Raw genomic sequence first — 27,792 nt, forward strand, 5'->3', positions numbered from 1 at the left:
TGTTCCAATGTCATGGATGAAAGTGCGGTCCTTTATGATGACGTCCCAGATCAGAGAGACGCTCACGGGCTATCTCTCTCCTGGGAGCCCATCCTTTTGGGAAAAAATCCACACTCCCCACCAAGCGTGTAGACTAACATCTTTGTTGGTGGGAGAAGATTTTTCAGGCAGCGGGTCAGCCTGGTGTAGCCCTGCACACAATGGCTTTGCAGGCATACCAGACTGACCTACTAAGAGCTGTACCTTTTAGAGAGGCCGGCAGCGGGGAACCTACTGCCAACTATGTCTCTTTAGGTACGAAGCTATGAAGAGGACAGCGGGGAACCTACTGCCAGCTATGTCTCCTTAAGCACGAAGTACTGTGGAAAACCAGTATCCTCAGGACAAAGTGTTAGGTGCTCGGGTTCCTCCTGCCGTGTTTCAGGACACCGAACACCTAACAGCCACCACCACTACCACCCCTCCATCGGCGTCAATACGTCGCCCTAGCTCACCTCACTTCTTAGGGTGGAGCCCTAACGCCATAAAGCATTCTCCTTCCGTTTTTCCCTTAGGGGCCAGAGCGCGACCTTACAGTAGATGGCCCCCCAGCCCAAGGGAGCTGGAGAGGTCATCTTCTCGTGTGGCACATCAATTGCCCCGAAACGATGACTCTATTTCTGGCCCTGAAATACTCCCTCCAGCAACTGAGAGGCAACAAGGGTTACGCACCGAGAGCTTCGTAGCCTCTTCAGAGCTAGTGCCTCGGCATCAACATGTCATCGTGGCTCACCTCGTTTTCTTTAGGATCAAGTCTCAACGCCACGGAAAGCGTTCTCTTTCCTACACAAAGCATACATTGAGTGTCATGTGAGATCCGACCGCAATGCGGGCATAGCTGTCTCCTGCGCGCATCGAGTCCATTTTGAACACTCAAAAGGAGTTCAAGCTAAGCAGGAAGTAACTTTCACCGCTTCTGTGGTGGCTAAGTGCCTGGGGATTTCATCCAAAGGCCAATCCCCAGAGGTAATATGGGTTACGCGCCGGGAGCTTCGTACCCTTTTTACATGGTTCAGACCCTTGTCCTTGACCCTGGGTCCCACTCTAGGTCTGTCCTGTCGTCGCAAGTTGCTAACGGCAGACGTTTTTTCCTTAGGGGCCGGAGTGCGGCCTTAGATGGCTGTCCAGCCCAAGGGATCTGGAGAGGTCATCTGCTCGTGTGGCACATCAATTGCCCCCAAACGATGACTCTATTTCAGCCCTGAAATACTCCCTCCAGCAGTCAGGAGGTTAACATGTCCTAGCGTGAAAAACTACACTAGGACATGGCGAAACATGCAGACCCAGTCCACTGCCGAACCGCTTCAGTGCTGGAGCTTCTGCAAGAAAGTTGACGTTTGAAAGAGAACGTCTCGGGTTACTTTGCTGTAACCCTGTTCCCTGAAAAAGCGGGAACGAGATGCTGCGCTTCAATGCAGCACTGCATGCGTGACTGGACATCCTTTAGACAAAATTGACCTGAGGGTGTTTCCGGTTCATGCCTATTTACAGTATAACCTCCAGGTGCACCTCATCGGTTGATGTCACCTGCCTGAGGTAATACATGCCAAAATATTTGGCGTGTTTGACACACACGTGCTTCACAACTGGTCACGAGGAATCGTTTCCCATAGCGCTTTTGCATCTCGTTCCCGCTTTTTCAGGGAACAGGGTTACAGCAAAGTAACCCGAGACGATTTCTTTCATCTTTTCTCTTCCTGCACAATATAATTATAGCAATTCTTTTTTTAGTATCTGTACAATAAAGCTTTAGATACAGTAAAATCTGCCAATTCTGTTAATATTTCAGCAGGGTACAGGTAGTCTCCGACTTACAAACATCTGAGTTGAAATGAAAATACCTTCTTATTCCATCTCCTTTTCATCTCTCCTTTTTTGAGTTACAAACAGTCATGTAAGCATTTCACTGCATATTCTACTGTGAATTTGAATGACAGCACAGTTATAAGAGTAAAAGCTTCCTTTTGTATATAATCCCATGACACTAAAACAGTTATCCCAGCCCCTTATTTGTGCTAGAATACCATAAAGATAGAAAGTTTTCTCGGAGAGCTATAATTTCACTAAAGCTATGATTGTATTGCACTGGCCTTCTGAGGTCAGGCTTGCACAAGGGATATAGCAATAACTCTCAGCTAATTTCCCTAATGTGCAAGAAGTAGAGTTCATGAATGATTGTAGCGCTTTTAGAACAATGGCCGTTGTCTCAAAGCAGCTTTACAAAATGAAAAGAAAATTTATGGAAGTGTGTATGAGTGAAAACAAATGTGTTTAGATAATAATAAGATTGTGAGATTGTCCCTGATGAGCAAGACAAGGGCGACAGTGGCAAGGAAAAACTCCCTGAGATGGCAATAGAAAGAAACCTTGAAAGGAACCAGACTCAACAGGAAACCCATCCTCATTTGGGTGATAACCTCTGTGTCTAAGCCCTGTTTGAAGGGCTATTCCAAAGCTTGGGAGATAGGAGCTCTTTTGTAGATTTTGCTATTTTGGGAACTACCAAAAATCTGGAGTTTTGCGATCTTACAGAATGTGGTGGATTGTAATGTGTCAGAAGACTGGCTAAATATGTGGGAGCTAACCCATTTGGAGCCATGTACGTAGCTAATGCTAGTTTATAATTAATTCTAAACAGAACAGGTAGCCAGTGCAGGGATGATAATATTGGGGTTATATAATCATATTTTCTTGTGTGCCTTCTTTAAAACATTTGCAAGGTTCATGTGCTTTACTGCAGCTAAAAGTCTTATTGTCGTCCTGTGCTTGAAATCTTCTGCAAATGTCAAGCAGTTTTAAGTTTCAACCTTTATTTGTCACATCTACATTAGGTGCGCAGTGAAATTGTCTGTAGGCTGTGGTCAGACCACTTTACACCTTTCTTCATCACAAGTATTGTATATAAAAATAACAAAATCTTCTGGATCTGATCAGAGCATTAGATGAAAAAGGAATCAGGAGACTCAGAGCCAGGGTTCAGCTGGAGAATTTTTTTTGTTTTTTTGCGTGGCACTTCAATCAGTCAGCCTGGGCAATGAAATTCAAACATAAATGGCAAAACACCTATTTTATCCTAAGATGTAAACAACAGATGTAAACCCAAGGCCAAGAAAGACAAAACAGTGAAAAAAAAATACAATTAAACAATTTTACATCATGTGAAAACTAAGTAAACAAAGACACTTCAAAAGATCATGCTGACATAAATCCATTCTTAATAATTGTGCCATATTTATACCAAATATTAAGGAAAATTTGAAACAAATCCCTCACAAATCACGGTTTGACTTGAACACCTCTCATCTCAACACTAGATTAAGAACATTTTCAATATTGAACTCCAGCTGTCCTTATAGCCGAGTCACCTATCGGTTTCTTACATATTTGGGTTAATCTACCCCCCAACAGTGTTTGACTGATGGTACTTAGTTAGCATCCTAGTAACTAGTGTAAGGATCTATACAATGACGGAGATCATTTTAACGTTCTTAGGTACTGCATAAACAGTTCACTCCAGCAATTGTAAAAACTTGTAAAAAGGTTGTAAAATCCGCATGTCTATGTAAGGGTGGGTAAGAAACAGGAAATTACAGAAAGTCTTTCAACAGTCCTGAAAAGGGATTTTCTGAATATGAGGTGACAGCAGGTAAAATAAACATAATTTTTTAATTTCATTGGGTTTTAAATGTGTTCATGAAGAAAATACATTTGACGCGTCACACCAGGCAGTAAGTAAGACACACACACATTTATGCACATACAAACAAGTACAGTACGCATGCACACACGCACACCCACAGTGGTGTTGTTTAAGGGAACAGGAAGTTTATGACATTCTACAAATACAGAATCAACTACACCGAGAAGAGGACGTCAAAAACTAATTTCAATTCAACACTGGGAAAAAAGTGCCATGCGCTGCCTTTTTATTTTCATTCTTTTTACTTCAAGTAAGTAGATATTTTATGGATTTAAATCAATCATATTTAAAATGTCACCAAAATGTAAAGTGCAGAATGTGTGCAAACCATCAGTAATTTGTTATATCAGTAGCAGAACTAAGGAATCATTTTCTCTGAATTAAGTAACAATAGCATTTTTTTCTGTTCTGTGTGCAGGTGTTGCCAGTCAGGCGTATAGGCATTTTCATGTTAAAACTGGAGCATCTGTCACTATCCCATGTGGTTATTATAAGGAATATTTACAGCATAAGAAATACTGGTGCTCTGGGAAATACTTCAACTCCTGTGAAATTCAGGCGTATACCAATCAAACAACGGGAAAAGTGACAGTAACTGATAACCCAACTGAGAGTCTCTTTACTGTAACTATACATAATCTGAATACAGGAGACACTGGATGGTACTGGTGTGCTGTAGAGATTGATAGAGGGACTGATATTAGTGAATACCTTCATATCACAGTGAAACAAGGTATGTATTAGGTTACAAACTACAAATAATAATCAGTGTCTTTAGGACTGCTTTTATTGACTATATACTGTATTTGTGCTCAGATCCTGATCTGTCTGTGAATAAGAGCAGCGTGATCGGTAAAGAAGGAGCCATTATCACAATCCAGTGTCTCTACAGCACTGCATATCGGAATACACAGAAGCAGTGGTGCAGATTCAAAGACAGGCACTGCATCACATTTAAAACAGAAACATCCTGGGACTCAAGAATACAACTCAGTGATGATGGGAGAAGATTCCTCAGTGTGAATATGAGTAGACTGAAGAAGAGTGATGCTGGCTGGTACTGGTGCAGTGCAGGAGATCTGCAGGTTCCTGTTCTCATTGAAGTTAATAATTCATCAGGTAAACAAATCTAATCTTATTTTATGAGTGCAACATTTAACATCTTTAGTGTCTAAGAAACAGATTCTAATTATAGTTTTGTTAACTGAGTATTAACACTAAACCAGTCGTTGACTTATTGGTGAGCCTGGCTGATTTAATACAGGAGGTCATCATTGGTGTGTCAATCCTGAGAGCACGGCTGGATAATAAATGCTTAAGCTCACCTTTTTATGTGCTCTACGAATCACATGAGATGCAAGAAAACACCAAAGAGAAAGCACTATTTAATAAATATTTTACTTTTTTTAATTAACATTGTAATTATAACTCACTCTCTCACTAGTAGGTTGACTTTATTTTACTGTATTTATTTTACTGTATTAAATACTTTGTGTAAGAAAGCAGCATAGTAGAACAGTGGTTAAGACACCATCTCCTTGCAACTCCAGGTTTAGGGTTTCAATCTTGCCTCATGTCTGTGTGTGTGAAGTTTACATGTTCTCCCCATGCCTGGTGGGTTTCCTCAGGGTACTCTAAAGACAAATGGAATATGCTGATTTCAAATAGCATGTAGTTAATGGTGGCATGTGTTGGCTTGTGCCCTGTGATGGTTTCTATCCAGGGTGTACCCTGAGTTCCCTGGTATAGGCTCCAAGGTTTCTACTGTATAACCCTATACAGGAAAAGCAATATACTGTAAATGAATGAACTGTTTGTAAGAAATTACATCAGGACTGAGTTTAGTCAAATAGTGTGGCCTCACCGCTCCAGAGTCAAGGGTTTAAGTTTAAGTTCCTCCTTTGGTCTGTGTGTGAAACTTGCATGTTATCCTAGTGCTTGGCAGGTTTCCATTAGGTACTCTGGTTTTCTCCAGTCAAATGACATGCAGAGTAGAAATAGGGCTTTTCCAAATTACCAGTAATGTGTGAGTGACTATGTGAGTGTGTGCTGGTGTGTCCTGCTATGGACTGACACCTCATCCCCTAAAACAGACTCCTGGCTTCTGGGGAACAGAATAAGTGGAATGAATATAAGTTGGTGTGTGATTTAAGTCTTTAAAATCCTGCAGTTTTGACGACTACAACAAACTTTTCAGAGTATGACATTTTATTTTTCTTTTACATATTTTGGATGAGCGCTTATTGAGTTTGCATAAAAAAAGCTAAAGAATTAATCACATTGTTCTGTCGTTCCAGTTTCAACAAATAAAGCAAACAATGGTACAGCTGAAAGGAAAAGCGAGTCAGAGTAAGTTCTGTGAGTGCAATAGTATATCAGTTTGACCAGAAATTTCACAGAGCCCAAAATAAAGCTGTACATTTGCTTAAAAAGACATAACCCTGAAAGGGTGTTATTCTAAAATTCAAAATAGTTGAGAACATGAACCAACATGTTTACAGACACTACAGATTTTTTTGCACAGCATTAATTTAAGTAACTAATAAGTAATTTAATTTTTACAGGTTATATGCTTCTAGAAGCTTACACCAATTTTAGTACCAATACTCATGAAGAAATGTGAATCATTTTAAATGATTATTGTTTGAAGCCAGACAGCATACAGTAGTGCTGAAAAATATAAATTTTTGAGGCACATATACAATTCTCTCTTCAAAACGGCACCTTAAAATTCGTAGGGAAGCAAAATTGATCACTTCCATGTTGCAGAAACTTCAGAACCAGCTTGTTTGGCACACACACTTCCTTTATCATATGTATAACATAAAAAAAAAAAAAAAAAAAAAAAAAAATACATATATATATATATATATATATATATATATATATATATATATATATATATATATATTTATTTTTTACACAAGAAGCATGCAATTAAATCAAGCCAATTATTGATGTTCAATATAAACTTGTAAAAAATCTTAGCTTAAACTGACATTAATTGATAAGACTAGAAAAGCCATGTTGTACATAATGTGTCTCTGCATTACAGCGATGGAATGATGCTGCTCTGGATTCTGGTGGCTTTAGGACTGGGGCTGCTGTTTATTCTGGTCAGCTCTGTAACCTACATGTTGAGAAAGGCATACAGTAAGTGTATACTACTATTTTTTATTTAAATCTTTTGCACTGAGAGACAAATGAAATTACACATACTGTAATTTGGTGCTGCCCTCCATTGCTGTGAAAACTAGTAAATATAACTTCAAAATTTTGTGTAAACAGGATTCATGACTTGCACACAAACAAGCTGTTCACTATGTGCATAAAGGTATAAACATGACTAATCAGTTACATACTGTAAGAAACTCTTGTGATTGAGAGATGTGACTAGGACAGAGATAGTAAGGAAAAAGAGGAAGGAAACAACATTTCAAAACAGCGGTTTAGTAAGATATAAAGCACAATGGAAAATTAAACAAACAAGTGGCCAAAATTGTCTACTTTTCGATTAAATAGACACGAATTAAATGTTTCCTTACAGCAAAATTGACTGTATTAATGATTAGACAATTAACTTTGTTAAATGTTTCACTACATAACTAGAGTTTTGAGCTTAAATTATATACAGGGTTCAACATACAAATCCCTGACCAGTAGATCTTAGTATAAACCTAAATATAAGAACAAGTGCATTAATATAAACTTGTGATCAGAGGTTAAACATAACTAAATACACATTTCATGTATTTGTACAGTACTTGAGTAGTTTTATTAGTGGATCCTTTTTACTTTTACCCTGCTTCAATAAATACCTATATTTTCTTCTTTCCTACATATCTGCCACCTGCTGACTATTAAGAATAACTGCATGGTTTGTCTTCCCTCCATTAAATGTGCATGTGTGTGAGTAAATGAGAGAGACAGAAAGAGAACCACAGTCTGAATCTCCTGATTACTGACTCCCACTCACATAGTTCACATAGTATATCATTAAGAAATATTCTGTTCAATCACAGTTGACCAACAGTTAGTGTAATTAACAATTGTAGAACACCAAGGATGCAGACTGAGGCATATAATTAAACATCCTAGTGCTGTTACAATCTATTTTCGCAACCCATGGTATGCATCTCATCTAGTAGGGTATTTAGTTGAAACTAATTGCAAAGCAGTGGTCTGTGGTTCTATCTGCCCGTCATTGCAAAGCTGTTTGTATAGATATTTTGGTTATTAATACTGTCTCTGTCCCTGGATTATGAGTCGTAGTCCAGGTACATGCTTTGCTGATCAAACAATCTTTCCTTGTTTCTTGATGATAACTAATGATGCTTGCTTTATAATCCTGGCTTTGTTTGCCCAAGTCAAAACTTTGATTAAGTTTGTTAGACCTGCACTTGCATCTGTCACTCACCGCATGACAGTGTTGATGAATTTTCTAATTATTTTAATTATCTCACTTTCAGAGAAGGAAAATCCATCAAGTACTAGAGAGAAGAACCATCATACAGTTAGTATTGTGCTCATATGTATTGTAGCCTTTCCAGTTGCATACAGTATTTGCAGTTTTAAAACCAAAGCCTCATATTAAAAATAATTATTTCACATGCTTTACATTAAAATGCATATTTCATAAATGCTAAATGCTAAACTATTCAAGTATCACAGAATAACCAAGATTTAATATTCACATCCACAGCCACCATCAGCACTGGGTCATGAAGGAGATGTGACCTACACCGCTGTGAGCCATTCAACCAAAAATCAAACTGTAAGTCAACCTGACAGCCTTTGCATAGAGTATGGGTTTTACATACTGTATATGATTGATGGAGGTACATTCAATAAAAAAATCTTAGATATAAATTTGTATTTAATCACTTGTATGAAAAGTTCTATAATAAATATAATGGAATGATTAATAACAATAATCAGAAATTCATATTTCATCTTTAATCAGTACAAATGACCCATTTTTCAGCATTCTCAGTTGGTCAAAGATGATGAAGTGACCTACGGGAATATGGTACGTACAATGTATTAAAATAATAATAATAATAATAATAATGATAATAATAATAGTTTATAAAGACCACAGTCCAAAGACATGCAAATTAGGCTATCTGGTGTTCCCAAATCACCCAGAGTGTGTGTGTGTGTGCCCTGCAATGGATTGGCCAGGGCATACCCTGCATAGTGCTCTAAGCCTCCTGGGATAGGCTCCAGGCCCCCGCGACCCTAAATACAGGATAAATCGGTATAGAAGATGAGTGAATGAGCATTAATAATAATAAGAATAATAAGAATAATAAGAATAATCAAATGAGGCAAATATTCATTATATGACAAATAATAATTTTTTTCAGCATTCTCAGGTAGTCAAAGATGATCAAGTGACCTACGGGAATATGGTACGTAAAATGTATTAAAATAATAATAACAATAATAATAATAAGAAACATTTTTTTTTTACTGGACATACTAGTACTGTATACAACCTAACTGGATGGTAGGTTCCATTGGGCTTACCTAGTGATAAGTTTGTTACAAAATATGCCAAATTTACAAAATACCAAAAAAGTTACCAAATGTATTTTGAATCATTGAAACTGATCCATTTTACAGAATTATCCAACAGACAACTATAATGAAGTGACCTACAGCAGTGTGGTAGGAGAAATGTTTCTGTCTTACAAGCAGGTTTCAGATTAGATACAGTACTAGATTTTACTTAGTGGTAAGTGATAAACATGACCTTTTAATAAAGATATACTTTCCCTGTGCTATATCTGCTTCTTTTTCAGTGTACTTCATGAAGCAGAGATGATGGGACACCTTAGAGAAGCCAATCCACCTAGAAGCTTTTCTTTTGGAGCAGCAAAACCAGAGAAAACACATATAGAAATCTGTACAACCTTCAACACTGCAAAAAGCTATTAACCAGCCAGAAAAAAATACAGTTTATATGTTGTTTATATGGCCTTGTTCAAACAAGCAACTATAATTTGAGTGTTAAAAAAGTACTTTTTTTTTTGATCATTCAAATTATCTTCCTGACATTCTTTGTATATTCTTTGTAAGGGCTTAGATGTATGGGGGAATATATAATTTTAAAATGGCAAGCTTTTTTAAAAAGCTATTTAAAAAGCTACAGATTTTGAGCAAAATGTTAAAGCGCCAGACAGGAAGAGGAACTGAAAAGATGCGCCAGACATAGACATACTGTAGTAACAAAGGGTTAAGAAACCTCCAAAGATTGTAAGATGTAATGTTCAGGTCAGTGAGAGGCTCTGAAAAATCTATTGAAAACTTTTATATTATAATAATATGTCTATTTTTCTCCTGTATTTCTAGTTACATATAAAGAATCTGGACCAACAATATAATAATAAAAATATTTCATGTAAGACCAAGGTTTATGAAATGTGTTATTCCTTACTTTACTGTAATAATATTTCATCCTAACATGCTTATGTACAGTATTTTATCATAAAATACTATGAAGGATAATTTTGAATTAAGGCATGGGTTAGGTTTATGGTCTGTCTTTTTCACAAAGTTGGTCTTACCCCTCAGTGCATGTGGTGCTCAGTAAGAGGAAGTCAGGCGAGTTATTTGTGTAAATAAAAAAATAGCAATGACCTTTTGAATGTTCGTATGTACAGTGTGGTGCAAACCTTAGACCAGTTTGCCATGAAAGCTCTATCATATATACATCATGTGTCTGATCTCATTTAGTGAAAGAACTTATAGGTCTAAAAATTTACCTTGCCAAATTTTCACAGATGGTGAAATTAACAGTATTAGTAGTGTTTAGCAGTGTGTGTGATGTGTGTGTGCCCTGCGATGGATTGACAACCTTTCCAGGGTGTATCCTGCCTCGTGCCCTACTGTACAGTACATCTCCTGGGACAAACAGTCCACTCTGACATTAGAGATTTCAACAAGTACATTTTCATTTACTGTTGTCAAACTGGGCTTTTTGGTGCAAACCATCATCACCTGGTGACACTACAGTATATCAGGTGTTAAATCAGCGTAATCAGTCACTAAATTAATCACTAGGTGTGGTTTAAGAATACATAAGTAGGCTTAGTATTAAGAGGAACTGCTTGAGCTGCTACAGATACTGTACAGTGACAACCTTGGAGAAGAAGGACGCAAAAGATAAAACTCACATTTTATTAATCATCAGGATAAATCTAACATGGGCTGCTTTTTCATTTTTATTCTATTCTTGAATAGTAAGTAAATTTCTCATATAGTCTTCTATTATATATCATCTGAAATATATACATCATAAGAAATACTGGTGCTATGGTAGATACTTTAATTCATGCACAATTCAGGCGTATACCAATCAATCAAACAGAGGGAAGCGTGACAGTGACTGATAACCCAGCTGAGAGTCTCTTTACTCTGACTATGAATAATCTCCAGGGAGGTAACTATGGATGGTACTGGTGTGCTGTAGCGAAAGATAGTTGGACGGAAATTATCTCAGTGACAAAAGGTACTAAATTACAAACTGGAAATTATTACCTGGGTTAACAGTGTTCTTAAACAGCAAAAGATTAATCACTAATCATTAACTACATTAATCAATTACACTTCTTATTGCTGCTGGTCTCTGAGAGCTTCCAAACAAATTCCGTTATATCACTTCAATGACCAAAGATAAAATCTCATTATCACTATTTTATTTAAAGGTCCAGCCTTGTCTGTGTCCCACACAATATTGTTTGCATAGTATATGTTTTAATCTGTTTACAAAATGATTGATTAATTTCATGTATATATCTAATATTAAACTAATTATTTTGTTAGTTAACTTTGCTAAAAATGCTTGGAAAAAGCATGTGAGTCCTGGTCGATGTGTGTATTAATTCAGTCCTGCTGTGCGATCTATTGCAGCTTCTATAAGTCTGACATCACTTTCTCCCCAAACCCAACTTCTAGCTGAAGAAGATAAATAGATAAAGTTGGCAATAGTTTTAGCTTTACACTAGGGATGCTAACCCATTTATGCTAACTGGAGGGCCAACAATATACAGATCCTGCTGACCTGCTGGTATTACAACTCTGGGATTACAACTTCTAATTACACAAGAAATAATGATCTGCTGTATGTAACTGACACATTTTGAAAGCAATAAACATTTTTTTTTTTTTTTAGCTCCCTGTCTATGCATAGGGTATTAAGTCTGAGCTTACAGCCTACAAAATACAGTAGTACTGTAGTATAATTTTTATGAGTTATTCAATGCTGTAAAAGCATTTTATGTGTTATACTGTATACTGTAGGTTTGGAGCTTGACCTGTTTGGCTACGGCAATTAAAATGAGTTGTCCCTAATTGAACAATGGATGAGATGAAAATCACACTGATTGTTTTGCTTTTTCCAAGACTTAGTTTTACCAACAGTGGCTACAGCAGTGACTACAGAAATAACCACAAAAGTACCTACATCAGTGACTACAACCACTCACCAAACCACTACCCACATGTAAGTAGGAAAGCTCGATTTTATTTAGAAGTGCTGTTGTTATCTATACTGTTGCTGCTGTTTAACAACCTAGGTTAATTCTGAACTTATGGGTTTTCATTTAAAAATGTAGGAGCTATACATGAGCGTGGGAATGAGAAAAATTTAATCAAATTATGTATAAAAAAGTGCCTATTAAAATAAATCTGTCTATGAAACAGAAGTGCAATCACCATGATCCCATGTACTGTATATGAATTAATGAAACATTTTAAGTGGTCACGTTTTTCTTTTTAAATTTTCTTTTATGCTTTAAACAGATCTGTCTCAAAGCACAATTCAGGTTGTGCCAAATACAATAAATTGTCTCATGGTTCATCTCAACACTTTTCTAATTTTACTTACTTCACACATACACCCACATCCTTACAAGATAGAGATAATTTAAATATACACTCCTTTCTTGAAGAACACTTTTAGCTATCATGATGCTCTCTGCAGGTTCACACCTTTGTAAATTTGTTGTCTTAGTAAAATTGGAAAATGTTTTTAGGGTTTAACACTTTTGTATGTTTGAACATTAAGTGAACATGTGTTCTTTACACAAGATACATTGTGTATTTAAATAAATGTATTATTTGACTACACTATAGTTATTTGGATCACCATTGTTGACTTTTTAGATAAAAGGGCTCTTTTCACATTGGTTGCCAAGCGACATCATCAGAGAGGCAACTGTCAAACACTGATAATGCACTGCTCCTTTATAAAACCTCTGTGTGACTTGTTTAGTATGCCAACATATTTTCAGTTCCACTTTTTACTCGAGCTTCTAGAAAGTGTGTATTCAGGAAAAGCTTTATCTGAATACTCTATGATTTGAGTTTTTGTCTGAATATTATGCTATTTGCAGAGGCCTTGTGCTCATTAAAGTCTAGGGGACAGATGCCAATGCAATTTTTCCCCCAGATTTTTACATTAAGCAATTTCGTTAGCCTTAATAATAATTTTTTTTCAGCAAATGGTGCTTTCCTGTATGTGTATATTCTTATTTGAAGTCTGAATGGCAGTGGTTTTAAAAGTATTCACATTCATCACTTGGGTAGAAGTATAGATACTAGGGTGAAGTATCAACTCAAGCTTTTTACTCAAGTAAAAGTGTAAAAGCACTGGTTTCAAAACTACTTAAAGTATAATAGTAAAAGTAACATAAGGGGGAAAAAAAGCATTCAGGATAAAAGCTTAGGCTGTGCCACGGGCCTATATACTGCACTAACACCTCATAAAAAAAGAAAAATGTGTTATTTTTTTGTTGTATTTTTTAACAGCCAAGGGGATTTGGGATACTGTATATGGCAATTGAAAAAGAATGCATTTTAGTACAATGCAAATACATTAAAGAACCATGTGTACTACTGAACGTTAACATGTTTTATGGAGAAAAAGATATGATAACTAGTTGCCTATAAGTATTTTAATGGTGCAAAAAGTCAAACTTAAGAGGCATGTCATCGGTAACCTTTATTGGAATGTAAATGTACATCCAAGCTTAGCTGCAGGAATCTGTGAGGGCAATATACAAGAAAATTAGTGTACCCAGGGCAGGCTTAGGAACAATTACCCTCGTATAGTTGTCTACAATAAACATTAGTGCAGAATGAATGATTAATCCAAGTGATTAATTTTTTTTTTTTTTATAATAATAATAAAATATATATATATATATATATATATCATTCCTGTTACCTTCCTCGCTGGTGCTTGGTTGTGACATTTCGCTCAAATCTTGAGTCTCTATCACAGACTATCTTCGTCTACTTATCAATTCAATTCAATTCAATTTTATTTGTATAGCGCTTTTAGCAATTGTCATTGTCGCAAAGCAGCTTTACGCAATCAAAAGAATAATTTAAGTTTTTATGGAATGTGAATGTGTATGAATCAAAATGGTCAGTTTGTCCCTGGTGAGCAAGCCATCCAAGGAAAAACTCCCTGAGATGGTAATAGGAAGTAACCTTGAGAGGAACCAGACTCAACAGGGAACCCATCCTCATTTGGGTGAAACAGAAAGCATGAAATGATCTGCATTTATACAGTGTGTTAGGTGTGGCAGGCAGTTCAGCTATAATAGTTGATGTTAATTGATGTTAATATGGAGTCCAGGTAGTTATTAAAGACTCCAGTCCTGAACTATCGAACTGTCAAGTCCCCGGAGAAACAGTTGCCAACACCAGTCGAGGCCAGAACCATCTTCTAGGTAGAGAGAATCATCCCCAGACACCAGACGCATCCCAAAGAGACACACGGGGCATCCATGTGACAAGATCTCCAACCAGAAGCGGGGCACCAGGATGGGTCAGACAGGGGAGAGGGCAGAGGGAGTCTGGATCACTGGCAGCTTAGGAACGACATGTGCAGCTCGACAGAGAGAGAGAACGAGTGAAAGGGGGAGATGGGGGGGGGAAGAAAAGAGAAAGAGGGGGAGAAAGAGAAGAAGAGGAGAGATGGCAGTTAGGTATGGTCACAGTCACACAATGTATAATGTGAATGTATATTAACTGGAGAGTGCAAGCAGAGACTCCGGCAGGACTAACTATGACAGCATAACTAAAAGGGAGAGCCAGAAGGAAACACAAACATGAGGGCTTCCTGAGATGTAAAGCAACCAATCACCTCACCGTCAGCAAACCTGAGTGATCAATGAGAGTGAGGAAGACAGCATCCAAACATACCAGTTCACCATAATACTCTACGTCTATGAGTCCCCCCAAATCTGCTCCTTTACCTAAAGCGAATCTATTTATACAAATGCTTGGCTAAATAAATAGGTTTTTAGCCTGGACTTAAGCACTGAAACTGTGTCTGAGTCCCGAATACTATTTGGAAGACTATTCCATAATTTTGGGGCTTTGTAAGAAAAAGCTCTGCCCCCAGCTGTATTTTTCATAATACGCGGTACTGACAAGCAGCCTGCATCCTTTGATTGAAGTAGGCGTGGCGGATCGTAAGACAGTAGCAGTTCGCTCAGATACTGCGCCGCGAGACCATTTAATGCTTTATATGTCAAAGTAGTATTTTAAAATCAATGCGAAATTTCACAGGAAGCCAATGCAGTGAAGATAAGATAGGGGTGATGTGCTCATATCTTCTGGTTCTAGTGAGGACTCTCGCTGCTGCATTCTGAACTAGCTGAAGCTTGATTATGCATCTAGCTGAACAACCAGACAGTAAGGCATTACAATAGTCCAACCTAGCGGTGATAAAAGCATGAACTAGTTTTTCTGCATCTTTTAGCGACAATATATTTCTTATCTTGGCAATATTTCTGAGATGAAAGAATGCTATCCTGGTAATATTATCTACATGAGCTTTAAATGAAAGGCTGGAATCTATTATCACACTGAGGTCTTTTACGGTTGCACTTGATGGAACAGAAAGGCCATCTAAAGTTACGGTGTGATCTAAAGTTTTACTCCTAGGTGTATGCGGTCATATGACTAGAACTTCTGTCTTATCCGGATTAAGCAGAAGGAAGTTAATTAGCATCCAATTTCTTATGTCCTGCACACATTGCTCAACTTTAGTAAGCTGTTTTTTCTCATCAGAATTTGCTGAGACATATAACTGTGTGTCGTCAGCATAACAATGAAAACTAATACCATGCTTACGGATTATGTTCCCCAGAGGAAGCATGTAAGGGGAAAAAAGCAGTGGACCGAAAACTGAACCCTGCGGAACGCCAAACTCCACTAGAGAACATGCAGAATAATCACCATTCAAGTCTACATACTGATAACAATCGGTCAAATACGGCTGTTCCCTTAATTCCTTCTACATTTTCTAATCTGTAAAGAAGAATAGCATGATCAATGGTGTCAAAAGCTGCACTGAGGTCGAGTAATACAAGCATAGTTACACAACCCTGATCAGAGGCCAATAAGAGGTCATTTACTACTTTAACGAGTGCTGTCTCTGTGCTGTGATGAGGCCTAAATCCTGACTGATACAGTTCATGTATGCCATTTCTATGTTTTACAACCTTATCAACCAAATGCTATTTTATTCAAACGTCTTTGCTGGAGTGCGTGACGTGACGTCATGTGCAGGTGCGATGGATCGCGTACCAACCAATAGGGTGTCGGAATGGTATGTGTATACTTCTCATCCAACCACAATCAAATTCGCTCCATCCGGATGTCGCGATTTAGCCAGATGTTTTTTTTTTTTTTTGAATGACAAGCTGAAATGAAATAGGAGTAACGAGGCTATTTTTAAAATGTAAGGAGTGGAAAGTGCAGATAATTGCGTGAAAATGTAAGGAGTAGAAGTAAAAAGTCGGCTGAAAAATAATTACTCCAGTAAAGTATAGATACCCAAAATCTCTACTTAAGTAAGGTAACGAAGGTATTTGTACTATTTGTACTTACTATGTAAGTATTGGTGCACACAGGCATTTCTCTTTAGAACTTTTGGTTCATTCAAACTGAAGAGAGCAGGGCCCGGTTTCCCGAAAGCTTCTTATCGCTAAGTAGCTCTTAAGTTGTACCTTAACCTCTCTCTTAACGTTATGTCCATTGACTTTTCTTTTGAAACATTTTATTCTATAATGAAATTTGATTTAGTTAAATGAGAAAATACCCTTGGGAGTTTCAAACCCCGCATCCATTAATTTTTCTGAGTAATTGTAATGCTTTATACCCCTACCTCACCTATGCCGTGTGACTCATGGTGAGATGCAGTGTAAGGCACCATGAGCGATTGCCCGCCGACGTTTCGCTGACATTTTGCGAAGTTTTGCAAGGTCCACAAGCTTCCGCGAGGACTGCAAAAAAAAATGTAAACGTTTAATTTTTTCCGCGGAAAGATGGAAACCTACTAACAGCGCCAAAACTCGTGGTGAATCATGATGAACCATACTTACGGCCACCGCGCAAAACCTCGTAGGTGAGATAGGGGTATAATACACATAGACAGCGCCTTGTAACGTCAGTAATTGTTTAACTGAAATCAGAACACAATACGTAAACTCTTTTATTGTAGATTTCATATTTGTTGCTTATATATTAGTAGCTGGTAGTTAAGGGATACTTTATTAAGAAGGCTTATTGTAATTATTTTGTAAATTTGAATTGGACATTATACTGTATATAAAGATACAGTGATCGTAACATAAGCACAAGTTATTTGGGACAACGCCATTAAGTTGGCACCTTGTGTTTGGTCTCACTGTCACAAAAGCACTGTTAGGTTGTAACCATATTCAAACCTGCCCTCTTAAAGTTGAAAGTCAGGAGCTTTACCTCTGGACTAAGGCAACCTAAACCAAATGCAAGAATGAGATTCAGTTTGTCAGATCAGAAACATTAATGTCAGTATTGAATTGCACAATATAAATTCACAAAAAGAGAAAGTCAGTGAATCGATAATAATAAACAAAAGTTCAAAGTAATCCTAAACATAAATCCACATAGGAAAAAAGGCAAAAAAAAAAAAAGCAATAAAAACACAAACCACAGATGGAGATTACATTTAAAGAGCCAATGTATCTAGGAGCAAGCATTTGTGACTTTCCCAAAAAGGAAGATCTTTTGCAGACATCCAAACTCCTTGGCATATTGGGATTGGTTGGTTCTGGCAATTTGAAGCAGAGCTCAGGTGGTCCGGAACCGAACTGGCACTGGAATGGAGAGAGCTCAATGATGGATTATTGACACGGAGTGTGAAGGCACTCACCCCATATCAGCTAAGAGCTGCACAACCATGTGTTATTCAAAATCAATCCCCTCAAGGTGAATTAAAGACTGTCAGTGGTTCCAGTTAGGGGACCTTGACCAGACACAATATCCTCGGGCAGCTCAAAGGCTTGGAAAACATAATCAAGCATCATTTTGGCAGTTTCAAAAGCAGAAAACAGTATATTTAAAGAGAAAAACAATATGCCTTGTTTAATCTGTCAACAATAACTAGAATGATATGCTTACATTCTGATTTAAAAGGATAAATGGTGAAATTTACAGGGAGATGAGACAAGGGATATTTAGGAACAGGAAGAGGATGAAGAACCTTAGATGACATTGATGTAAATCCTTAATCTAGTGCAAACCACAGAAGCCAGAAACAATGACTGATGTCCTAATTGTTGCTCAGTCACCAGAATCATCTCTGTAGAAACTCAAGTGTCCTATGAAACCCCAGGTGAGCCGTGGAGTGGGAGCAATGGAAGGCCCATCGAAGGCCTTGGGACCATGCTGCTCGAGGGACAAATAGATGTTGATCCAGGCCTGTTAAACAGTTAGGGCCCTCTTCTTGGGTCTGCCAGACTGCTAATTAAATTTACCAGTGAACAGTAGCTACAATTTGGGTGGATGGGATAATGGGTTCATCAGAACCTACATCAGAAGCATCTACTTCAACAGAAAAAGGCTTTGCCAGGTCTAGAATTATTGGGAAGGGGTCAGAAGAGAAAAAGTCCTTTTGGAAGTTTCAATAACACTCATCTTTGTTAGTGAGGATATACATAGGTGGCACCACCTACTGTAACTAAAGCCCCTCCAAGGAGACGTTGTGCTTCTTTAATAGATTCAACAATTAGGAAAATTTCTTATTGCCTAGTTCTTTCTTAGATCAATCCATATTTGGCTTTTTACTTATATAAAAAAAGATGTCTCTGGGACATGACATTCACACTTCTGAGATTTTACATAATTTTGATTTAGTGATTTAGACAATATCAATGTAAAGTAAAAAATTTCATGCAGCACCAGACTAACAAATTCTGGGGAAGAATGACTTACCTCTACCCACGAGATGGTAATAAGTATGGAAGTATATTAGTGCCAAAATTCCTCAAAGCAAAATAGCAGGTTGAATTACATGAACTGAAATAAAATATTTGAATTTTTCTGCATTGCAATTTGATCTAAATTAAAAAATAAATCCTTAGAGCATTTACAATGTTTGAAATTTTTTCCACTGCAATTTATTGTGGTTGTATATTTCAAGTGAAAATGTAATTCAAGCATTTAAAATTCAATGCAAAAATATTCAAGTTACTAAATTGCAGTTCTAAAATATTTTCAAGTGTTAAAAATACAATCTTCATTATTTTTTAATCTTACAAATTCAGGTCGACTAAACTCAGGTTGCAAAAATTTACGTAATAAAATTCAGGTCTTCACATCCGGGATATCACAGGAAGAGCAGTGGAGAGCCGATGGCTGCTGTCCGTGCCGCAGTGTACTTTAAAGTGTGCTTCCTGATCCCTGTGCAGTCTACTTCTCAGAACTACTTACCAATCGGAACACAGCCCTCTTAACTAACAGGCCGGGTTGCCAGTTTCACAATAAGGGGTGTAATGTGTCAAAATCACCCCTTTGCCGTAAACGCTATATTAAAGCAAAGCCAGCGCTCTTTCATTCACACGCAAGAGCGATGGGTTTCCCGCCCCTGAGCTCGGTAATGTTCAGTCTGTGGAAAAATTCTGTACAGCAGCAGAAACAAATTTGAGAAGCAGTCAAACAGCATGGGTTCAGCGAGTGACACCAGAGTAACTGCAGAAGTCTGACTCTGTGCAAATAAACTGATAGGGACAATTATGTCTAGATAGATAGATAGATAGAGACAGTGACAGTATGACAGGTTATAGACATGTATACACAGGGTAATGTAAGAACTGACCAGAGTTACCTGTGCAATGATGGACAAAAGCTAGATATATAAAAAGTATATAAAGATAATAAATATAAATTACAATAAAAAATAGAAATGGAGTTAATTGCAGTGCAGCCATTGATGTACAATGTTATATGTGAATAAAGTCACAGTGCGACAGGTATTTATGAGGCGCCGTATAGGGCTTAAATCAAACTTCACTCATGCACACACATATGAAACACTTGCGTACACATACTGTATATGAAACAGTCACACATACATACAGTGTATACTACTAACTGTTCAAAAAACTACATGAAGACTTATGACTTCATACTAAATATCTAATCTTTTATTTTATTTTAATCAGACTGACATTAAACCGCACTATCCACACTTTACGTTTTTCTTAATTACAAAGTTTTTATGTTTACCTTTATTTATAAGCAATATAAATTTAACAAAGTGTAAACAGCATGTATGTTGTTGTTGTTTCTGAGGAAATTAATCCCCTCTGGTTACTGAATATGACTGTACTGTACATTACAGTAGCGCAGGGGCGGGAAACACATCGCTCGCGCGTGTGGATGAAAGAGCGCTGGCTTTGCTTTTAATATAGCGGTTACGGCAGCTTATGCCAAATGTAATGAGATACAGTATGTGATCTTAGATCTCTTAGAAGGGTAGGTGGTAGGTTGCCATTTGAAAATGACCTGACATTTGTGTACATGCCCAGGGGTTAGATGGTTTAAGCCACAGCAACCACTTGGATTTGCATTGTATCTTTGGGCAGGTGGAAGGTGTGGTTCTGCACATGGGTTGGAGTGATAGTGTGGAAGATAGAAAAGGTAGGTTTTGTAGCATCTGCTTTAACTGCTGTATGAGTATGCAAAGTAGTTTAGAAGCTGTGTGAAGTCCACATGGGTTTGTCAAAGTCTGGTAATTGGGCTAGTAAAAAAAAAAAAAAAAAAAAAAAAACTGATTTAAGAATTTGCATGTTCTAAATATTCCATCAGGGCTACTGTAGCAAGGAGGATACCATCAGGGCTACTGTAGCAACTTTCTGCACATTCACGTTTGTCTGTGTTTAGACATTGGGATACATGTGTATTTTGTAAAGCAACTGATTCAGCCATGCTAATAAATGTTCGTCCATAGTGGGAGAAGGACCACCAGATACTGGTATCTGTTGGATCTAATTTTGCTACTGGTGATACTGGTCATCATCTGCATGTTAAGAATGAAATGCAGTAAGTGTCCCTGATGTGTCCTTTATTTTGCATTTCTTGCATTTGTTTGCCAGCATAGATTATTATTATTATTATTATTATTATTATTATTATTATTATTATTATCTGTTATTTTAATTAAATATAATAAAATTCAGTGGACTATGAGTAAATGTGCTTTATGATCCCTTTCTAACTTCCAGAACTAAAGAATCGAATCAGGGCCAGGAATGACACCGCTGTTCACACAGTTAGTACTGCTTTGTTGTGTGGCATAATGCAATCCAACATCATGTTACCTTCTATTTTGGTACCTTTAGTACCTTTTAGCACATACAGTATAATAAATTTGTAATCATTTCTTATTAATGCTGCTAATAAATATACTGTAATTCTTGTCATAATGAGAGTAAGGACTCATACAGGTCATTGTTTTCAAGCCAAACTGCATTTTTTATTTAATGAATCCAAATGATCTTCTTTTAGTTACATCATTTAGGAGTGCAGTTACAGTATATTTTATAGCATAGGATGTACAGTATGTGTGTTTTTGTGTGTGTTTGAAAGCAGACCGCTTTGACAGCTGAAGACTCCCCTACATACAGCACTGTTTCTATGCCAAAGGCAAGTCTGCAATCAATTTGATCATTTCTAAATTTGTTTTAAATTATTATTATTATTATTATTATTATTATTATTATTGTTGTTGTTGTTGTTGTTGCCTTTGTTATTTAACATGTATTAATTACTATTATCCACAGTCTTCAGCATCAAAATATATTTTAGCCCAACTAGTACCCCCACAACATACCATTACTATTTACAAATTCTCCTACAGTAAAACTTGACATATACATTAATTATTCCAAACTGAAATTTAGTCCCCTAAAGAGAAAGCTGATAAACAGGAATCTCCATGTAATAAAGAGTAAGGATTTAGATGTTAGAAACCTAATGAGATAAAGATAAATGTGTGTGTGTGTGTGTGTGTGTGTGTGTGTTTAAAAGCAGCCTACTTTAACAGCTGAAGACTCTGTTACATACAGCACTGTGATGCAACAGCCACCTTTAAGAGCTGAAGTCTCCATTATATACAGCACTGTTTCTGTGCCAAAGGCAAGTCTGCAACCAATTTGTTCATTTCTACATTTGTTTCAAATAAATAGGGCCCAAGCACTATAGGATGCGCAGGACCCTCTTGTTTTCCTAAGGATTTCCCCCCCACCCTTTTGGACTTTTGGGGGGTCTTAACTTGTGCAAAAACTTGTGTGAAAACCTGTGAAAATTTCCAGATGGCTGCCATTAGAATGCCTAAGAGTCGCCTGGCCCGGGGCCCTCAGGGGCCTCCACACTGCTCTGGATGTCATGTCTTCAACTCAACAGGAGGCCGGTTATTTTTGGTCGCTCGCAAAAACACACCAGATGGATTTTAATATACTCCTCCTAGGGAATTTATACGATCACCACCGAACCAAGCCGATGTGATCTAAAGGCATTAAGGATGCAAAATTTTGGAGGGATTTTTGATATCTCAAACGAGTCAGCCATGATAATGCCTTAAACTTACGCAGAATTATTATTAATATATTTCTGTGTGGTGTTATATTGAGTGACATTATATTCAGTGACAAATTCAGAGACATCACATTCAGTGACATTACATTGAGTAACATCATAGTGTGATTCTTTTTTTCCCAGCATCTGGGGCCTATTGACCACACGTACACATCACAAATGTTAACACACACTCTCACACAAACACACACACGCACGTACACACTCATACGCACACACACGCACACAAATACAGTGGTGTGAAAAACTATTTGCCCCCTTCCTGATTTCTTATTCTTTTGCATGTTTGTCACACAAAATGTTTCTGATCATCAAACACATTTAAATATTAGTTAAAGATAACACAAGTAAACACAAAATGCAGTTTTTAAATGATGGTTTTTATTATTTAGGGAGAAAAAAAATCCAAATCTACATGGCCCTGTGTAAAAAAGTAATTGCCCCTTGAACCTAATAACTGGTTGGGCCACCCTTAGCAGCAATAACTGCAATTAAGCATTTGCGATAACTTGCAACGAGTCTTTTACAGCGCTCTGGAGGAATTTTGGCCCACTCATCTTTGCAGAATTGTTGTAATTCAGCTTTATTTGAGGGTTTTCTAGCATGAACCGCCTTTTTAAGGTCATGCCACAACATCTCAATAGGATTCAGGTCAGGACTTTGACTAGGCCACTCCAAAGTCTTCATTTTGTTTTTCTTCACCATTCAGAGGTGGACTTGCTGGTGTGTTTTGGGTCATTGTCCTGCTGCAGCACTCAAGATCGCTTCAGCTTGAGTTGACGAACAGATGGCCGGACATTCTCCTTCAGGATTTTTTGGTAGACAGTAGAATTCATGGTTCCATCTATCACAGCAAGCCTTCCAGGTCCTGAAGCAGCAAAACAACCCCAGACCATCACACTACCACCACCATATTTTACTTTTTGTATGATGTTCTTTTTCTGAAATGCTGTGTTTCTTTTACGCCAGATGTAACGGGACATGCACCTTCCAAAAAGTTCAACTTTTGTCTCGTCGGTCCACAAGGTATTTTCCCAAAAGTCTTGGCAATCATTGAGATGTTTTTTAGCAAAATTGAGCCTTAATGTTCTTTTTGCTTAAAAGTGGTTTGCGCCTTGGAAATCTGCCACGCAGGCCGCTTTTGCCCAGTCTCTTTCTTATGGTGGAGTCGTGAACACTGACCTTAATTGAGCAAGTGAGGCCTGCAGTTCTTTAGATGTTGTCCTGGGGTCTTTTGTGGCCTCTCGGATGAGTTGTCTCTGCGCTCTTGGGGTAATTTTGGTCGGCCGGCCACTCCTGGGAAGGTTCACCATGTCATGCACACTCAAGCCGCGACCGGCACTAGGACCCGGAAGTAAGGCGGTCGCAAACCAGGAAGTATAAAAGGAGTAAACAAACCTCAGTACAACGCTCAGTCATTGAGTTGCCCGATGTTGCCTCGTTTGCGGTCATCTAACTGTGAGTACTCACCTTTTTGGTTTCGCTTTCTTGCTGAGTGTGTATTTATAGGACGCGGGTTAGATTGTGTCTTTCCCTTGCTCCCCAATCGTGAGAGTCCTTAGACTAACTGCGTGATTATCCTGCCTATTCGTGTCACTCCGCGTTTGGGTTTACCAGTCACGCTACACAGGGCTAACCGCTAAAGCTACGTCTTCTGGTCATCTCAGGTTAGTTCTTGACAGACTGACTGAGCCTACCGCGGTGAACCCAGCGGAGCATGCGCGTCTCTGCGGTGTGGTGGATCAGCATGCCGCGCTCATCAATCAGCTAACCGGAGAGCTCGCTACTCTGCGTCAGAGCGTCCAAGACGTCGCGGCCTTGCGCCGCGAGGTGACGGAGCTCCGGCGGGAGAACGCGGATCTCCGCGCGGCTGTTGCTGACGCGACGAGCCGGCCACCCGCCGCGGCGGCCGCAGCGCCGCCTCGCCCCCCTTCAGATGTCTTTCTAGCTCTACCAGATAAATGGGACGGCACGGACGGAAGATGTAATGTGTTCTTGACAGCATTAGATCTGGTGTTTGAGTTCAACGCCACCAAGTACTCCACCGATCGGCTTCGCATTGCTCTTCTCGTATCGTTGTTGTCCGGGCAGGCAGCTGAGTGGGCCACGGCAGTGCTTCGAGCAGACACCGATACCGCTCATTCTTACAACGAATTCACCAGCCAGCTCAGACTCACCTTTGAACATCCTGCGGGCGAGGTGGAGACCGACACAAAGCTCTACCACCTGCGGCAGGGAGGATTGTCCGTGAGTCGCTATACTGCCGAATTCCGCACCCTCGCAGTACAGACAGCCTGGGGAGACGCCGCGCTCCGGACATCCTACTACGAGGGACTGGCTTCACGCATCAAGGATGAACTGGCCGGACGAGAACTCCCCGCCACACTGGAGGGGCTAATCCAACTCGCCCTCCGCATCGACCAGCGCCTCCTCTCTCGTCCGAAGCCAGCCCCGAGGACCCTGCCGCCTGCTCCAATCCACGCCTACACGTCACCTCGACCATCCACCACCTTCACTCCTGCCATCACTGAACCTGTCGGATCTCCACCTCCTGCCGTGGTTAACACCGGAGCCGGGGAACCCATGCAATTAGGACGCGCCTCCCTAACCGTGACAGAACGAGAACGCCGGTTCCGAGAAGGGCTGTGCGCCTATTGTGGGTCAGCGGCCCATCACCGGGCGATCTGTCCGCTCCGCCCGGGAAACGCGCAGCCCCGGTGAGCAAGGGGAGAGACTCACCGGGCGCCATCCACCTCTCCACCACCACCCACACCACCACTTCGCGTCTCACGGTTCAGGTAACCCTCCAATTTGGCCACAAACGGGTCCGAAGTACCGCGTTCATCGATTCCGGTGCCGCGGGGAACTTCATTGACTCCACGTATGCCAAAGAAATGGGGGTAAAGATCGAGGCGTTATCCCAGCCGCTTCACATCACCTCAGTCGACGGTCGGCCCCTGTCATCTAGCCCCATCACTCACCAGACCCAACTTCTCTCTTTCATCATCGATCAGCATCACGAACAGCTACAGTTTTTTCTCACACCTATCTCATCACCTCCGGTCATCCTCGGTTATCCCTGGTTACTGCAGCACGACCCTCTCATCTCATGGGCACAGAACCGGATCCTTCAGTGGGGGCCGACCTGCACCGAGCTCTGCCTCCGGGCACCGGCTGGGACGTGTTCCAAGGAGTCCGAGGTCCCCGACGTCGACACCGACGCCATTCCACCTGAGTATCGAGACCTGGCTGAAGTATTCTGCAAAAAAAGAGCCACTCACCTACCACCTCATCGCCCATACGACCTGGCGATTGAACTTCAGCCAGGCTCCGCCCCCCCCGCGGCCATCTTTACTCTCTATCGACCACCGAGACACAGGCTATGGAGGAGTACGTCGCCAACGCCCTGCGCCACGGTACCATCCGACCCTCCTCCTCACCAGCCGCCGCGGGGTTTTTCTTCGTGAAGAAGAAAGGGGGCGAACTTCGCCCATGTGTCGACTATCGGGGGCTAAACAAGATCACAATAAAGAACCGACATCCGCTGCCACTCACCAACTCTGCCCTGGACGCCCTCTCTGGTGCCACCATTTTCACGAAGTTGGACCTCCGGAGCGCCTACAACTTGGTGCGTATCAGAGAGGGCGATGAGTGGAAGACGGCGTTCATCACACCCACTGGACACTACGAGAGCCTGGTCATACCCTTTGGACTCTGCAACGCACCCTCGGCCTTCCAACAATTTATTAATGACGTCCTCAGAGACATGCTGGGCCGATGGGTGTTCGTTTTTAACAAGGGGGGCAATCACTTTTTCACACAGGGCCATGTAGATTTGGAGTTTTTTTTCTCTCTTAATAATGTAAACCTTCATTTAAAAACTGCATTTTGTGTTCAATTATGTTACCTTTGACTAATAGTTAACGGTTTTTGATGAGCAGAAACATTTAAGTGTGACAAACATGCAAAAGAATAAGAAATCAGGAAGGGGGCAAATAGTTCACAAAATAGATTTTATTTTAACTTTATGATTATATTTCTTACTATAATCACCATAAATATTTTTCTGTGGTGCACTGTTCATACACACACATTACAAATGTTAACAAATTCACATTCAACACACACACTAATGCACCCAACAAATATTCAGGGCCTAAACTGACATCAGCCCTATATTGTGTCTGAAATGTGCAAGTTGAACGGTGCGGCTATGGCTTTTTGTAGGTCTTAACGCACTCAAATAACACAGGTTGTGCGGTAGAACCGGGATAACGGTTGGCGCAGGGTGCTTGGGCGCGTCATTGTTACTTGCAACTATATTTATTACTGCTGTTGTTATTTAACATGTTATTAATTATTATTAAAGATTTAACAAAGCAGCTTCTTACATCCACAGTCTTCAGCATCCAAAGATATTGACCAGGATATGACATACAGCTTTGTAAATATTGCTTCCAAGAAGAAAACTGTAAGTTAATTCCATTAAAATAAATTATATTCCAATACAATCCATAACCAGTATACTCACAAATTTTCCAGGAAAATATATATATAAATCTTATACGTCTTTATTTCATATTTTGTTCTAGGTGTCTCGAAATGCTGTTGATGATAAATCCTTTTATAGCACTGTGGTTTACCATTAAGAGGTTTGTGATAAAAATGTATATATATATATATATATGTCATTATTTTCCTCCACACGGCATACACCAGTCCAGCCACTGAATACAACTACATTGTACAACTAGTTGGTAACCCTACACAAATGGATGAATATTCATTTATAAAACAAAAACAACTGGTGTTTGTCTTTTTCAGCATATAGCATATCTATGTATGCTTATTTACAAAATATTTCTCACTTTTGCCTATACAAAAGCATGGATTAAAAATGTGAAACATACACATGTCTGATGAGCATTAAATGTATTTTACATTCTTCAATCATTAAATTTTTGCTTAAAAAAAGAATGTATGACTTATCTTATTAAGATTTTATTTTAACTTTATGATTATATTTCTTACTTAATTATAATATAAAAAAAATATTTTTCTTGAATGTTGAATTTATATTTACCTTTTATGAAAATCCTTGAGATGAT

General features: G+C 39.1%; 1 protein-coding gene across 2 annotated transcripts; it reads left to right on the forward strand.

Annotated features, from left to right (window-relative positions):
• The first annotated feature begins 3,708 nt into the window (after positions 1 to 3,708).
• Positions 3,709 to 10,115, forward strand: LOC128512933 (polymeric immunoglobulin receptor-like). 2 transcript variants are annotated; one of them, XM_053486469.1, is made up of 11 exons: positions 3,709 to 3,989; positions 4,158 to 4,472; positions 4,556 to 4,858; positions 6,037 to 6,088; positions 6,795 to 6,892; positions 8,209 to 8,252; positions 8,442 to 8,513; positions 8,724 to 8,768; positions 9,118 to 9,153; positions 9,368 to 9,412; positions 9,547 to 10,115. In XM_053486469.1, the coding sequence occupies exons 1-11, from the start codon at positions 3,953 to 3,955 to the stop codon at positions 9,556 to 9,558; spliced, it is 1,059 nt and encodes a 352-aa protein (XP_053342444.1). In that variant the 5' UTR covers positions 3,709 to 3,952; the 3' UTR covers positions 9,559 to 10,115. The 2 variants fall into 2 exon arrangements, with proteins under 2 accessions (XP_053342444.1, XP_053342443.1); XM_053486468.1 differs by having other exon boundaries at positions 3,712 to 3,989; positions 9,109 to 9,153.
• The last annotated feature ends 17,677 nt before the right edge of the window (positions 10,116 to 27,792 follow it).

This window comes from Clarias gariepinus, chromosome 25, assembly GCF_024256425.1.
Source record: "Clarias gariepinus isolate MV-2021 ecotype Netherlands chromosome 25, CGAR_prim_01v2, whole genome shotgun sequence".
Taxonomy (NCBI): Eukaryota; Metazoa; Chordata; class Actinopteri; order Siluriformes; family Clariidae; genus Clarias; species Clarias gariepinus.